Source organism: Monomorium pharaonis, unplaced genomic scaffold, assembly GCF_013373865.1.
Source record: "Monomorium pharaonis isolate MP-MQ-018 unplaced genomic scaffold, ASM1337386v2 scaffold_533, whole genome shotgun sequence".
NCBI lineage: Eukaryota > Metazoa > Arthropoda > Insecta > Hymenoptera > Formicidae > Monomorium > Monomorium pharaonis.
Genome location: NW_023415839.1, coordinates 12,371 through 27,579, shown reverse-complemented (window position 1 = coordinate 27,579; position 15,209 = coordinate 12,371). Strand labels below are relative to the sequence as shown.

Below are 15,209 nucleotides of genomic sequence, written 5' to 3'. Positions count from 1 at the left end.
AGTAACATTATATTGCAATATATAGTAAATTACAATTAGAGAAATTATTAACAAGTAAACTCACTCAAATATTACACTCCAATTTTAATAAGCTTTGATTATGTTGTCATTTAAGTAAAAAAAGAGACATGTATTCTTTTATATGTACCCATACATCCATTAAAACCGTCAAACACTCTTTTGAAAAAAATTAGTTTGTTCCTAGATCAATATCGTCGAAACATTAAAAGATATAGATAAAAAAGGTTTCTTGCGCGCCCGGAAGATAGGATTCAGGTAAATACATCAGCAATCCGTTTATTACGCAAAGGACATATTTTGCTCCAGATACAGTGCGACATAAAAGAGAGGGGCAACGCCGCATAGAGTGACAAAACATAAGTTATATACGAAATGTAGATGCAAAACTAATCCAGATAATATAGGGTCAAACCAAAAACGATACATCGATTAATTACTTAATAGATTTTAAGTGTGTGGCGATTAATATCGACAATAATTAATTAGAATGAGTGTACATTTTTGTTTTTTTCCAAGTTTTCTTGATCTTCTTCGTGTTTCTAGTAATGTGTACATACGTGCTTCGTGTGTATACGTTGTCATACTTAATTAAGGAAAAGCGAAGAAACTGCATTTTAAAAAATTTGTGATTAATGAGTTATATTAATTTGATTTATATTAATTATGATTAACGAGTGTTATATTAATATTAAATTTCAATCTAATAAAAAGAATGTATTCTACAAAATTTTAATTAAAGGACCCCTCCACCAACCAATTTATTTGCCACGGAAAAGAGTAAGCAAGTGATTGGTGGAGAGTTGATTGTAACAAAGAGAGAGAGAGAGAGTACTGTTGAAAGATTAGTCATACGATGGTTTATGAAGAACCTAAATATTATCTGTCATAGATAGTAGTCATGAAAACGATTGTTTCAGATAATTATCTGACCATTCCAATCCCCATATAGTATGTTTTTCTCTTCAATAACTATAGTAGAGGAGAAGATGGTAATATGGCCACCCATTTATATTTTATTTAATAACTTTGTTAATAATCAATGTTTTGAGTTGAAATTTTACGGTTATGTTCATAAAAGTGTTGCTCGTTAGATTTTCAATTCAAAGTTATAAAATATTTATTATATTATATATTATTTATAAAAATGTAACAATATTACATAATGGGCCGAAGAGAAATAGGGAAGATAATATGGCCACCACAAAAATAAATGTAAAAAAATTGGTTTTATTTAAAAAGGTCACAGTATTTTGTTAAAAACATATATATTTATATAAAATAAGTTGTTATATTGAAACAGGTGATTTTTATTCACATTTAATGGAAGTTAAATAAAAATAACTTTAATCTAAAGAATCTTATTCATATAAAGGATTTAATAAAATTAATAGTCTTAAATTAAGCCTTTAATCGATTTATCAACAAATTTTGTGGATATGAAGATGTCGAAAGTGACCATATTACTAGCACACTTAGGTGGCTATATTAACAACATCCTATATCATCGTTTACTTTTGTATAACTCAAAATATGTACAGCCGAATAAAGAGTTAAATAATGAGAAAGTGTACATATATTTAGGTGATAATGCGATTAAGTTTAAAAAGTATGAGTCAGTATGTGTAATGAAATTTTGAACGTACCTTAAAAAATTTTTGAAACTCTTAAAAGTAAAAATGCCTTATAACAAATGTTGACTGTTGTGTTTTGTCATATTAGTATCACTTTATAACAGTAGATTACTAAACAAATGATATCATAAATAATTACTAGAATTCATCAGCTACGGAGATAATAACGGAGATAATATGGGTAGCCATATTATCCGCACTGGCCATATGGGAGCGTCCCAGATGCGCACAGTAATAAACGGACACAGCAGGCTGAGTGAAACGGACACAGTAACAAACGGACACAGACCAAACAGACACAGTAATAAACGGACACAGTAACAAACGGACACAGACCAAACAGACACAGTAATAAACGGACACAGTAACAAACGGACACAGACCAAATGCGCACAGAGCGAAACGGACACAGTAACAAACGGACACAGACCAAATGCGCACAGAGCGAAACGGACACAGACCAAATGCGCACGGACCAAATGCACACGGACTAAATGCGCACATTGCACATGCGCCCACTGCACGTGCGCACGGACCAAATGCAATCCATGTACATTGCAAGCAGAGTAAAGTCCACATAGGTTAGCGACTTGGACGGGGTGGGTGCGGGAGGGGGGCCGAAGGCCCCCCTTGCACCCCCCCCCCCGTGTGTGTGTGTGTGTGTGTGTGTGTGTGTGTGTGTGTGTGTGTGTGTGCGTGCGTGCAAAGCATTCACTGCATCACATCATGGGTTTGCGACTTTCTGTGTATGCATTTGGTCCGTGCGCATGTGCAGTGTGCGCATTTGGTCTGTGTCCGTTTCGCACTGTGTCCGTTTCGCTCTGTGCGCATTTGGTCTGTGTCCGTTTGTTACTGTGTCCGTTTATTACTGTGTCCGTTTGGTCTGTGTCCGTTTGTTACTGTGCGCATCTGGGACTCACTCGGCCATATTACCACCTTCTCCTTTACTAATTAAATAGCAGCAGCAGGGTCAAAAAAATGATTCATTATTTGATCTCTGTATTCAAAGCCTACCGCGAAAATAATGTATGTGCTCATTTCTGTGTCTATGTGTATAGGTGTACATGGATTTATAATCGTAAATAGAGCCCAGCAAACGAAAAAGGATTCAAAGGTATTAAAAATTTTTAATACCTTTGAATTCCTTTTTTGACGGAATTAGATGGAATTAGATGGGATTCGAAATGAGATGATCTAATCCCATGGAATCCAAAAAAGAAATTTTCAATCCCATTCAATCCTATGGAATCCGTAGAGGTTATGGAATTGTATGGCATTAGATGGTTTAGAAAATTATTGTTTTAAATTCCAATGAATCCCGTAATGACCAAACTCACTCACACACACACACACAATTTTATGAAAATAGGAAAGGATAATAAATTTCAATGGTTATAGATAAACGTTTTTTTATTTACTATATAATTACTATACTTTTTATTTACCATACATATAATTGTTACTATAACTTTTATTAATATTACAAATAAAAATACCAATTAAAATTTATAAAAAAACAAAAAATAACATTAATATTAATAATCAAGTATCTAACATAAAGTATTAATAAAAAACTTTCGATTAAAAATTATAATCAAACAAAACATAAAAAATCAGATAAAGTTAAACAAAAGATACTTGTAAAAATAAAAAATGTAAAAATAAAATGTTAAATAAAAACACTTAATATTTATAATAGATATAAATATAATCTTGACTCTTGACACTAAAATGTCCCAAAACCTTCACGGTTTAATCAGAATCTGGAAAAAAGAAATTGTGATAAGTATAAGTGGTTTCGAAAAATAAGTATTATATTTATTTGTACCCACCACTGTCTGATGACTCGGCTGGGATAAGGACAGCAAAGTCCGGATCGTTGTCATTTTCATTCGATGTAGATGTCTCCTCATTAGGCACTTGTGCAGCTTCTTCCATTCTTAACGAGTCGATGTTCGATTCATCAGTGTCCCGTTGAATATTCGATTCAACATTTTGCTCAATGTTTTGTTCGATGTCCAATTCTTCTTCTGAATTGAGAACCTCATCCATTGCATGAGTTTCTTTTTCTGTAGTACATGTATGCGCTGAAAAATGTTTATATTATAAATATGTCGGTACAAAAACATCTCAATAAAGAAGTTGTAACTGTAATAGTCGCATTTTGAAACAAAATTGCTTACAATCTTTTAAGGAAGATATAAATTTAGCTAAAATATTTCTAGTTTTTTCCACCAATTTGTCCGCCTCTGCTGGTGGAATTTGTTTTTCAACCGTTAAATAATGATAGTATATAGCTAAAGAAAAGAAGAGTACTTAATAGTATATTATCAAAGAGAATTAGAAAATAAAATGTTATTGTATTGTTAGGCAAAGAATAAAATTTACTCTTAAACAATCAGCCCTTTACTTTTTTTACAATAATATTGAAATTTCAATGTTTTATTAAAGTTACAATCGGTATTATACAAAGTATCCATATTTATCTGTGGAAATAATTTTAATTCTCTTGAATATTAATTAGAAATTGGTGCTTTCAAATGTTTGCTCCATTACAATTTGTCAAAAATAAAAGATACACTGAATGTTTTTTAATTTTGTTGAAGACATTCGTTTTAGAACAAAGGGCCTCGTCAACACAACTAAAGCTGCAACTCAACTCAATTCAACTCTAACTTTTGCAAAAAATAAAACGTAGGTACATATTACAAATGTTTACTAATTTTATTGTGTATTTTGCAATATTTTGTAAATTACATGAGAAATTTTAATTGTTTGTTAAAATTGTTATTGGTCTTCAAATAACATGTCTTATGTTACCCTTAAACAATGACATGTTATTTTGAAGACTAATAGCGACTTTAACAAACAAAATTTCTAAATAAATTGTAAAATAATGCAAAATATGCAACAATAAAATTAGAAAACTTTGTTTTCATTTATTTGAGTTGCAGCCTTTGCTCTAAAACAAATGTTTCCAGCAAAAATGTTTAGACCAGTGTTTTCTTCTATTATCGCAAATATAATTAGATACATATATTTAAAAGCATTAATATAGTTTCTAATGTTAAAGAGAATTAAATTTATCTTCGTAGATATAAATATGATTACTTTGTACACCACCGGTTGCAATTTCAGCAAAAAATTAAAATCTCAATATCGTTGTGGTTGTAAAAAATGTTAAGGGTTGACTGTTTTATGATATATTTTATTCGTCGTCTAATAATAAGAAAAGCGATTATACAAAGAAAAACAATAATAAAAGAGAAAGAAATCATTGATGAGATAATACGAAATTACATATTACACATGATTACCTTTAATCGCTAAAATTTTGTTGCAATCTAAGGCATTTTCCGGCTTTTTAGAATTTCTATTTCGGTTACTTCCTTTGCCTGTTACAGTGCTGTTTAAAAGCGTCTCCAAAGAAAACAGACAAATCGCGATTTGCCGAACAAAAATTGCAGGCCTTCTGCAATCGCAAGCAGCTGCAACATATGCAGTTTTGGGCAAGTATTCGCCATATCCAAGATGAATCTGCAAGATTTAATTGTTATATTACATTCGTAGATATGACATATAAAGAAAATATTGTAATAAAAAACTTGGGCAGATTTCCAAAGGTTATTATTGCGGGGAGCAATAACAAAAGTTAAAATTGTTTAGATAACAATCTTTTATAAATATTAGTTTGCTTCATTATGTAAAATTCTGTGGTACTGTTTGCAAAACTATCCAATCAGTTGATGTTTTTTTTAATCTATATTTTTAATTAATAATTTATTTTTACATTGAAAATTTAAATTTAACTTATTAAAATTTTTTCAATAATTTGCGTAACATATATCTGAAAAAGACTATTGTAATTTATTATTGTATATTACATAAAAATGGTCAAAACAAATAAATATTATAGTTATAAATAAAAATTCAATTTATAATAACGCAAACTTAAAGACATTTTTTCATATCTGTTTAATTACTATTTGATGTTGTTAAATATATAAATATTTATTAAAAAGAAAATTAAAAAATAATTTTTTACATGGAAGTTACGAATGACTAAATGTACAATAATAAATATATGAAATAAATTTTAAAAAGTGTTTTCCCACGCGAATGTTATAAATTTTAGAAAATATTCAGGAAATTTGGAAAACTTGAAGATAAGTACAGATATCCCTCTACTTGTGACTATCTCAATTTATAAATTTTCGGATTTATGTACAACCGGTATGCTATTGACTAAAAATAAACAAGTAGATTAATTATAATTAATCTAACAAAACACTCGTTAATCAATGATTTAAATTAAATATTATTTTTATAATATTAAATGTTATATTAAGTTTTATTTTTAAGAAAAAAATCTTATTTTTTAATCACTTGGTGAAATTAATCTGTGTTTAAGCTAAATATTAATTTTATAATAATAATTAAATGTATTAAAAATAATTTAGAAAAACATTTTGTTTCGTTATTTTCTAAATAGATCTGTAATCGTTTTTAGTTATAATTATTTTGCTTAAATAAAGTTTCATTTATCATATAAACTACATAAAATATAAATGCTATTCATTCAACTTACAAATAAATTCGATTTACAAACAAAGTATTACGAACGTAATCCTGTTGTAAGTAGAGAAATATCTGTAAATTAATCTTGCAAACATTGAAATCACTTACGCTTTTATTATCAGGCGTTATATAACCAACTGCCGGATGTTTATTTAACACTGTTAGGTTGTTTCCTGTAACCACATTTAAATTGTTGCCTTCATTGAAATCTGTAAAAAAGTGATCAATTACATAATAATAATTGTATTATTATTTCATATTATACAATATAGCTGCTATGTTGTGTATATTAAACATATATATATCTATATATACGAACTTTGGATTTCTTTTCCTTTTAAGATTGCAGCTTCCTGCAATTCAATATTCAATCGGCGTAATGTTTGTACTTCTTTCTGTAATGCCGCAATAGTTACTTCCATATCTTTTTGTTTAACAATCCATTCCTCCTTTTCCGCAATTATTTTTTCTTTTCTCTGGAGACTGTCTTTTAAAAAATCACATTGGGCTTTATATGCGTTTATAGTATGTTTTAAATCTTCTATTTCAATATTGGAAGTCGGCGAGCTGCTGTTGCGGCAAGTGCTATGTTCCTATTTAATAATGTGTTTGTCATAATTCCATAAATCACTTTATATCAAGTTTATAAAAATTTGTGTCAAATTTTCATACCTGGTATTCTTCAACAGACTGTGCATTAATTGCACACAAAGCCTGACGTTCTTTTAATTGCTTTAGCCTATGTTGTTTTATATGTTCTAAATTTTCACCTTTCCTCTATAAAAAAAACATAATAAATTTACTGTAGAGTCATTAGCCTTGTTCGTTTTGTCTGTCCTGGGTCTACTCGGAGCAAACCCAAGCAGATCAACGCACTCTAATTGATTCCGATGACGCCAACCTATTAAAGTATGCATTGGTCTGCTTGGGTTTGCTCCGAGTAGACCCAGAATAGACAAAACGAACAAGGCTATTGTTTCTTAGTATATTAACGTACCTTAGCAGACTTTGGTGAGTTTTCAATATCAGTGCTAAAGCTGTCAGATGGTGACAGTAGATGTTGTGACGGTGGGACATTCATCCTTTTTCCTGCCACCATTGCTTCCAATTCGCTCTTGGTATCTACAAATAATGATAATAAATTAATAATAAAAATATTTAACAATAAATTTATATAAAAAATCTGTTGCATTAAATGTTTTTTTAAAGGAATTTTTTCAGGAAATTTTTGATAATCTGGTACAATAAAAAATTTAAATATATAAGACAATATAATTTTTTTACTTACTTGCAGTACGTAGAACGTGACCTACGATGATATCTCCATTGTGCTTAATTTTATACAATTGTCGCGGATTAAGTGGATTTTGTGAATTGAACCTTTTAATATCTTTCACCGGCACAACTTTCCGAAACTCGTGGACATTTTTTGTTGGCGGAATCCGCACGTACGCATACATGTTTCGGCCCACGCAATGTGGACGGTCAACACACACACGTCGCGTGAACACGAAAATGCCGGTTTGGGCAGAAATCGAACACGAGAAATCGCTCAGATTTAAACGACGCGAGAATCGATTAATGCTATGCAGGCAAGAGAACCGAACGCGAATACACAGCTCAAGAAATGATATCAGGACTAAGGACGTCGAAATTACCGAGCACGCGAAAGCAGAGAAAATCACATTCGCCAGGCACCGAGAATCGAGAACGATATTGCCTGCCGGCTACCAATACCGTGCGCCCAATCATTGACTGCACGTCACGTGCAGCCGGGACGCACGTGTTCGTAGTTCGTACCGAAAACGAAAGCCATAAGGTACAATTGGTCTGTTCTTTTTCGCTGCACTGCTGCACTGGTGTAACAAGTTAGAATGAGAAAAAATATATTTGTCTCACTTTAACTTGTTGCACCAGTGCATCAGTGCAGCTAAAAAGAACAGGTCTAATATCATGACGCCACGAGGCGGCCGTTGATATTTATACCTGACTCAGGTTATATTGTGTAATACGTAATTTATAATACGTAACTACGTGATTTACGTCTTGTGCAGTGCATTCGCGGAAAGAAGTCACATATTTCTGTGACTTTCGAATATTTGCGTTTGAAGTATGTGACATTCAGATTTTGAAAGACTGCATTGCTAACCTGTATGTACATCTTACCTTGAAAATACCCCCCTTCCATTAAAATTATACGCAGTCATTGGAAGCAGATAGCAGAGATCATTTTACGGTATTCAAGGTAAGATTTTTTATCATTTTAATAAGTATCAACGTTATTGTATATATGTACATAACTTTACAATAGGTCTGACGAAATGTTGCTCGCGAGTAATTCTTTCTCTCTTTCATTCGAATAAGGTAGAAGAAAGAGAAAAAGAGGAAAGCTCGTGAGCAACACACTTTATCAATCCTGCTTTACAATAAAAATCAACTTGTTTTGCATAGTGAGGCCTTTGCACATATGTAACAAATATATGCTTTTGCACTTTTTATAGAGGCTTTATTTCTTTATGTTTTATTTCAAGCGAATAAATAAACCTAATCAATCTCTTTCATATGCCATAAACATGCATTATTTTTTCACTTTACTTGAACGTAACAATGTGTTGAAATGTATGCAAATTAATTCAAAACATTTGTAGTCTTTTATAGTTTTGTCATAAAATTAATTAATATTTTTATCTGTGTTTTTGTTGTAAAATTGATGTAGTAAAATACTGTTGTATATTGCTAATTTTGTTTGTTGCATTGAATTGCAGTGAATATTGAAACACTGAATACAACATGGAAAGAAAAAGATACAAACTATGGTTACAAAGAAACTTCAACAAGGACATGGTATCGAAAGCTACATATAAGAAATGGAAACAGAAATACGACGCAATGTTACGTCGTGTAGATGAACGCACAGGTTTAATATTATTTCAACTTATTTCAATTTTATTATAATAAGTAATGAACTTCTAACTTTTGGGCACTTGTTTATTATCACCTTTTCTTTATCGCGTTCTTCATAAATACCTTTTATCTGCTGTATGATGACTTTTTATTCCAAGACATTACAATGTTTTTTGTGTTTGTTGATCAAGTTATTATTTTTTTAAGTAAAAAGAAAATTTGTATAATATTATATATGAAAATATATATAGGACAGTATGACATTCTCAATTTGGGAACAAGGAAATATTTATTATTAGAGCCAATGCTGGATAAGAATCAAACTTAGTGACAATATCTAGTATTCAAACAAGGATATATAGAAATACCTATGTTGGTCTGCAGAAAATCTATGGTGGTTCTTAGTGCCTATTAATTATTTGTGTGAATTTATATACGAAACATAGCTCACGCGAACTGAGCGCCGCATATTTGTTGGTCTTAAAACACTGTCCTTACATAAAGCTGGAACGTAATGTCACAAAATAAATTGACAAGCAATTTAATATTTTTGATGCTAACTAGCATCTATATTCCTCCTCTCCTCGAAAAACTGTAAAGAAAGTTTATTGAGAAAAATAATACTTTAGCCAGGATTTTAGTATTCAATTCTATGCTGTGCCTTGACAATAAAATTTATTTTTTCATATTAATATATGAAGTTAGTATCATAGTTTTGTTCACAAACTCTAAATACTATGACAAGAATTTATTAATTTTACTTTACTACAGTATATTTTCACGTGTATCATATAAAGTACATAAATTAAAAAATTGTAATACTTTGGGCTGTAATTATAAATATTTTTGTAATAATAAATATTTTCCAGGTGCAAAATGTGATACTGTCTTGTATTATCATAAAATAAAAAAAGGAGGTTTATGAGCAGTTATTTTTATCATATTTAAATTGTTATTGTAGCCGACTAATTAATTTTTGTAATATTTTTTATGCGGTACCTTAAAGAGCTATTTTTCATTTTTATAAAGCATTTTTATTTGCGTACAATTTTTTTACCGGGTTGTAAAAGTTTTATTGCAAAATTTAATTTAAAAAAAATCAAAATTATGTTCTAGGAAAAAATTATAAAAAAATTACATATATAAGTACAAGTTCAAAAAAAGAATTTTGCAATAACTTGTTTAAAGAAATTGTTTAAACAAATAATTTATAACAATTTGCTTAAACAAATTAATTTTGCAAATCTGATTCAAAATCAGTCACTTCAAAAACTCCTTAAAATATATACAGTTTATGTGAGCACTAGCCCAGTTCTTTGTGTACACTACAGGATTTACCTTAAAAAGTTTCCTTCTTAAAACTCTTACAGTTCGGCGAAAAAAATAAACGTAAATAAAGAAGAACGCTATATAAAAATAAAAGATAACTCTTTAAGATACTGCAGAGAAAATATTGAAGAGATTAATTAGTCAGCTATAGTAACGGTTAATATTGCAAAAATCAATTGTAACAAAAAATAGATTTTTTTATAATTATTGCGAAAAAAAGATTAGAAGAAAGATTTCAGACAAATCAAAAATACTTTATTTTGGATTTTACATGAAATAAATTTCAATCAATTTAGAACGATGTTTATCGTAATCATGTTTTTGTGAATTTTGGAGATCTACAAATTTATTTAAAATTTAATGAAATATATACGTTTTGATTTGTTAAACCATAGCTGTTTACTCCGAATTAATTACGCAATTAGTTATTATTATAAATTAATATCATTATATCATTAATTTTGAAACAAAAATATTTCTTGTTTAATTTGATGAATTGCAATGAAATATATATCTTTATTTTAGTAATTTTTCAATATCTTTTGTGTGTCATATTAATGGCTTTTCAAGAGTATAATAATACATATCTTGTGTTCCTCGTAGGGATTACTGATTGTGAACCATCGTGTTCGAATCAGCTTTGTAACGCTGGAATATTTGAACAAGAAGTCATTGGCAGTGCTGGTGTTAGTCACGAAAATACAATACCACAATCTGCACAATGTGTGCAAGAGAATATCTCATTTGAAGATCAAAAATGGGTACATGCATCTTACGAAGAAATGGCATTTGATGAAAATACGTCGGATGCAGGAAGTGTCACTGGGAGTGTTGATGACATTGAAGAAGAAAATGAAGATGATTTAGACGTGCGAAATGAAGAATTTCATACACGCACAGGTAGTGCAATAATGTTTCCGGCGGCGGGTTTAAGTGTAGATGATGTTGTCTCGATGGTAGCTGGGCACTGTTTGCGATATCGTGCGTCAAATGAAGCGCGCAAATCTATAATGGAACTTCTTCATATATGTGCTGGACCAGCTTTTCGTAATATTAATATATCAAATCATAGATTCGCGAAGCAAATCGACCCACCGGATAATATAATAACTTATCATTATTATTGCACTAATTGTTACAGCAAATTATATTCTACAACAAAGAAACATTTTGAGGCGAATCAAATATTGTGCGAGTTTTGCAATCATAAACACAATATAAGTTTGTCAAGCACAAATATGTTTTTATCTATAGATTTACGGTACCAATTAGATTTACTTATGCAGGATAAAAATGTTCGGAATGCTTTGATTGAAAAAATTAATGCTCGGCGCGTTACACAAGAAAGTAGAGATATTAGTGATATAAGCGACGGGGAATTATATCGTAAAATGATTATGGACTATCCCACTTCTTTAACATGTAATATTAATACTGATGGAGCGCCATTATTTCATAAGTCAAAACGAAGTTTTTGGCCTCTTCAACTCATTTTCAATGATTTACCACCAACAATGCGCTTTAAATATGTATTGATGGTAGGTATCATGATTGTTGAACATGAGCCGACTCCTCGACTTATGAATACATACATTACGGAGTTCATTAAACAAATTAATCGTTTACGTAAAGACGGTGTCGATCTTGGCATAACGGTTGATAATGTTTGTATCTCATATGCGCCGACTGTTTTATGTTGTTCAATGGATTCTGTAGCTCGACCAGTAGTCCAAAATAGAATACAATATAATGGATATTTTGGGTGTAGCTACTGTTATCATCCTGGGCTATATATTTCTGCTATGCGTTATCCTTTCAAGTACCAAGAATCCGAGTTAAGAACTCATAAAACTCATTTATATGATGTGCAAGTATCGGCTAAAACTGGATTACAAAGTCGAGGAGTGAAGGGAGCTTCGGTACTTGCATCATTATCAAATTTTGATATGGTGTGGGGTTTTCCGCTTGATTGCATGCATACAGTCATTTTAGGCGTAACAAAACACATATGGGACTTATTTACAAAAATTCTAAGTCGCGATGCAAGGAAAATCATTAACGAAAGATTATGTAGAATTCAACCTCCTCGCGATTTGCGGAAGTTGCCGCAATCAATGACTAATTATAGTAATTTTAAAGCAAAAGATTGGAAGTCATGGTTGTTATATTACTCTATACCTGTTTGTATGGATTTAGTGCCAAAGAAAAATCTCGAACATTACGTACTATTTGTCAAAAGCGTGTATATTTTACAAAAGACCTCAATCTCGCATTCTGAACTGGATCAGTGCGAAGTAGATCTCTTGAAGTTTGTAGCAGATTTTGAAAATTTGTATGGAACGATTGCAATGCGATATAATGTTCATTCTATTCTTCATTGCGTTCAATCTGTTAGAAAATCAGGACCTCTTTGGGCGACATCGGTTTTCCCGTATGAAAGTAACATTTTTGTTTTGAAGCAACTAGTCAACGGGCCAAAGGGAGTAGAGCAACAAATGGCCAAAAAATCATTGCAAGTTATGTCATATCGAGTAGGCGTAGCTACTAATTCTTTACCGAATAATGTAAAAATTTATTGTGATAAACTATTTTGTGGCAATCGGTCAACTGTAAACGTAGAAGTTACAGAGGGTGTAACTTTTTTTGGATCGGGCAAATATTTTGCAGATGTATACACAGCTGGAGGCGTAAAATATGAGAAATGTGTGTATAATAACCAATTATACCAAACTAAAAATTACACGCGGTCCAAAAGATGGAATAATAGTATTATTCAGCTAAAATCAAAGAAAATTGCACAAATTTTAGAAATAATCAGTTTTCCCGATACTGGATGTTATTTCAATGTCAGTGAATTGCTTTTAGAGAAGGTAATTCTTGGAGAAATTGAAATACCACATATGTGGAAGATAAGATCGCTAACAAGTAATCAATTTTTAGTGTCAATAGTCGAGGTTGCTTCAAAGATGGTTCTAGTAGACATTGGAGAACAAATGTATGTTTGTTCAATGCCTAATGTATTCGAGGCTGATTAATTAAAACTTTTTATTTTTTTAAATTATCTTAAATCAATAATTTTATGTAAAATTGATAATGTTATTTATTGTAAGAATGTGTATTATAATACTTAATATTATTTTAAAAAACACTATGTCTTATATGACTTTACATGCTTTGGTTACTCGGAGTAGGTAAAAATACAATTCTCATCGAGGTCACGCTGTACGCTAAAAAACGAAAGATAATATAATTTATTTTATTGTCAACTTAATTGTACATATAATTGTATATATAATTGCAATAAAAATATTTTAATATAATTTTTGTAAATAAAACGTTTTATTTTAATGTAACAATATCCATTATTTAGTATTTAAAAAAAAGTGTTTTACATTAGTCTGTTTATCCCAAAAATATCAAAAATTTAACTAATATGGAACTTTGAAATTATAATTAATTTATAAGAATGACTTTCAATTTTATAAGTGATAGGGGATGACAATATATAATATAGATTTAAATAATGATGGGATAGAACTAGGAATTTAACGTATACTTGTTTTTTATTCTTAATTAGAATAAAATGGAATTTGTTCTGTTGTAAACATCGCCGGAATTCAATGGAATTCGATATATACATTTTGATTTCCAAATTTGGCATTCAATGGTATTCATTTTATTGTCAGAATAGACGGAAATCAATGGAATTCAATACGGAAATTTTTAATTCCTAACTTGACATTCAATGGTATTCATTTCATTGTCAGAATAGACGGAATTCAATACGGAAATTTTTAATTCTTAATTTGGCATTCAATGGTATTCATTTCATTGTCAGAATAGATGGAATTCAATACGAAAATTTTTAATTCTTAATTTGGCATTCAATGGTATTCATTTCGTTCACGGAATCAATGGTATTCAATGGAATTCATGATGAAACTTTCCAATCCCTAACTTGGCATTCAGTGGTATTCATTCCGTTATGTTTTTTGTGTCGTAATTGGATGGGATTCAAGAAAGACAAATTCTTTCCGAAATAAAGAATTCCATGGTATTAAAAACCATTTCAATCCCTTTTTTTGACAAAATGGAATTCGGAAAGTTCTTAATTGAATTTCTGGCAATCCCATTCCAATTCTTTTCAATCTTTTTTCGTTTGCTGGGAGGTTTATAAGTATTCTCAACTTCACCAATCTTGTGAATTCTTTAGTGTTATGACGACCGGTCGTCATAATCTGAACGAGAAAAAGAGAGATAAGGTTATGGGAAAAATATCCATCGGGCGTCATAATCATTGTTAAATGTGTGCGTGCGTGCGTGCGTGCGTGCAATTCCGATTGCCCACGTCAATAATGACCACGATCCTGATCGACCACAATGCGAATTGGTCACGTCAATATTGGCCACGTGAATATTGGCCACGTCAATAATGGCTACGCCTAATATTGCCTAGGTCAATAATAACCACGTCAATATTGGCCACGCGTCAATATTGTCCATGTCAATATAGGAGTGTTTCAATAACATACGGTACAATTGGACACATTGCAATTGCACACCGTACTATTGGACATATAAAGCTACACATCATTCAATTGGACACGTTGCATTTGCGCACAGTTGCTTTTGGACACAACATATTTTTGTAACATTTTTAACACACACGCACACACACATGTAAAATTTGTTATTAACTTTATTAACTAAACATTTGTAACATTGAACACAGTGCATTTGCGCACA

General features: G+C 30.7%; 2 protein-coding genes across 3 annotated transcripts; one reads left to right on the top strand and one right to left on the bottom strand.

Annotated features, from left to right (window-relative positions):
* Positions 1-3,241: 3,241 nt before the first annotated feature.
* LOC118648604 lies at positions 3,242-8,056 on the bottom strand. 2 transcript variants are annotated; one of them, XM_036294926.1, is made up of 9 exons: positions 7,519-8,056; positions 7,228-7,352; positions 6,903-7,007; positions 6,550-6,823; positions 6,339-6,439; positions 4,970-5,189; positions 3,836-3,949; positions 3,485-3,739; positions 3,242-3,415 (listed from the first exon to the last, which is right to left on the bottom strand). In XM_036294926.1, exons 1-9 carry the CDS (start codon positions 7,688-7,690, stop codon positions 3,405-3,407), a joined length of 1,377 nt encoding a protein of 458 aa, XP_036150819.1. In that variant the 5' UTR covers positions 7,691-8,056; the 3' UTR covers positions 3,242-3,404. The 2 variants fall into 2 exon arrangements, with proteins under 2 accessions (XP_036150819.1, XP_036150820.1); XM_036294927.1 differs by lacking the exon at positions 3,836-3,949 and having other exon boundaries at positions 7,519-7,998.
* Positions 8,057-8,170: 114 nt separating this feature from the next.
* Positions 8,171-13,793, top strand: LOC118648603. Its single transcript, XM_036294925.1, has 3 exons — positions 8,171-8,475; positions 8,996-9,147; positions 11,067-13,793. The coding sequence occupies exons 2-3, from the start codon at positions 9,021-9,023 to the stop codon at positions 13,496-13,498; spliced, it is 2,559 nt and encodes an 852-aa protein (XP_036150818.1). The 5' UTR covers positions 8,171-8,475; positions 8,996-9,020; the 3' UTR covers positions 13,499-13,793.
* The last annotated feature ends 1,416 nt before the right edge of the window (positions 13,794-15,209 follow it).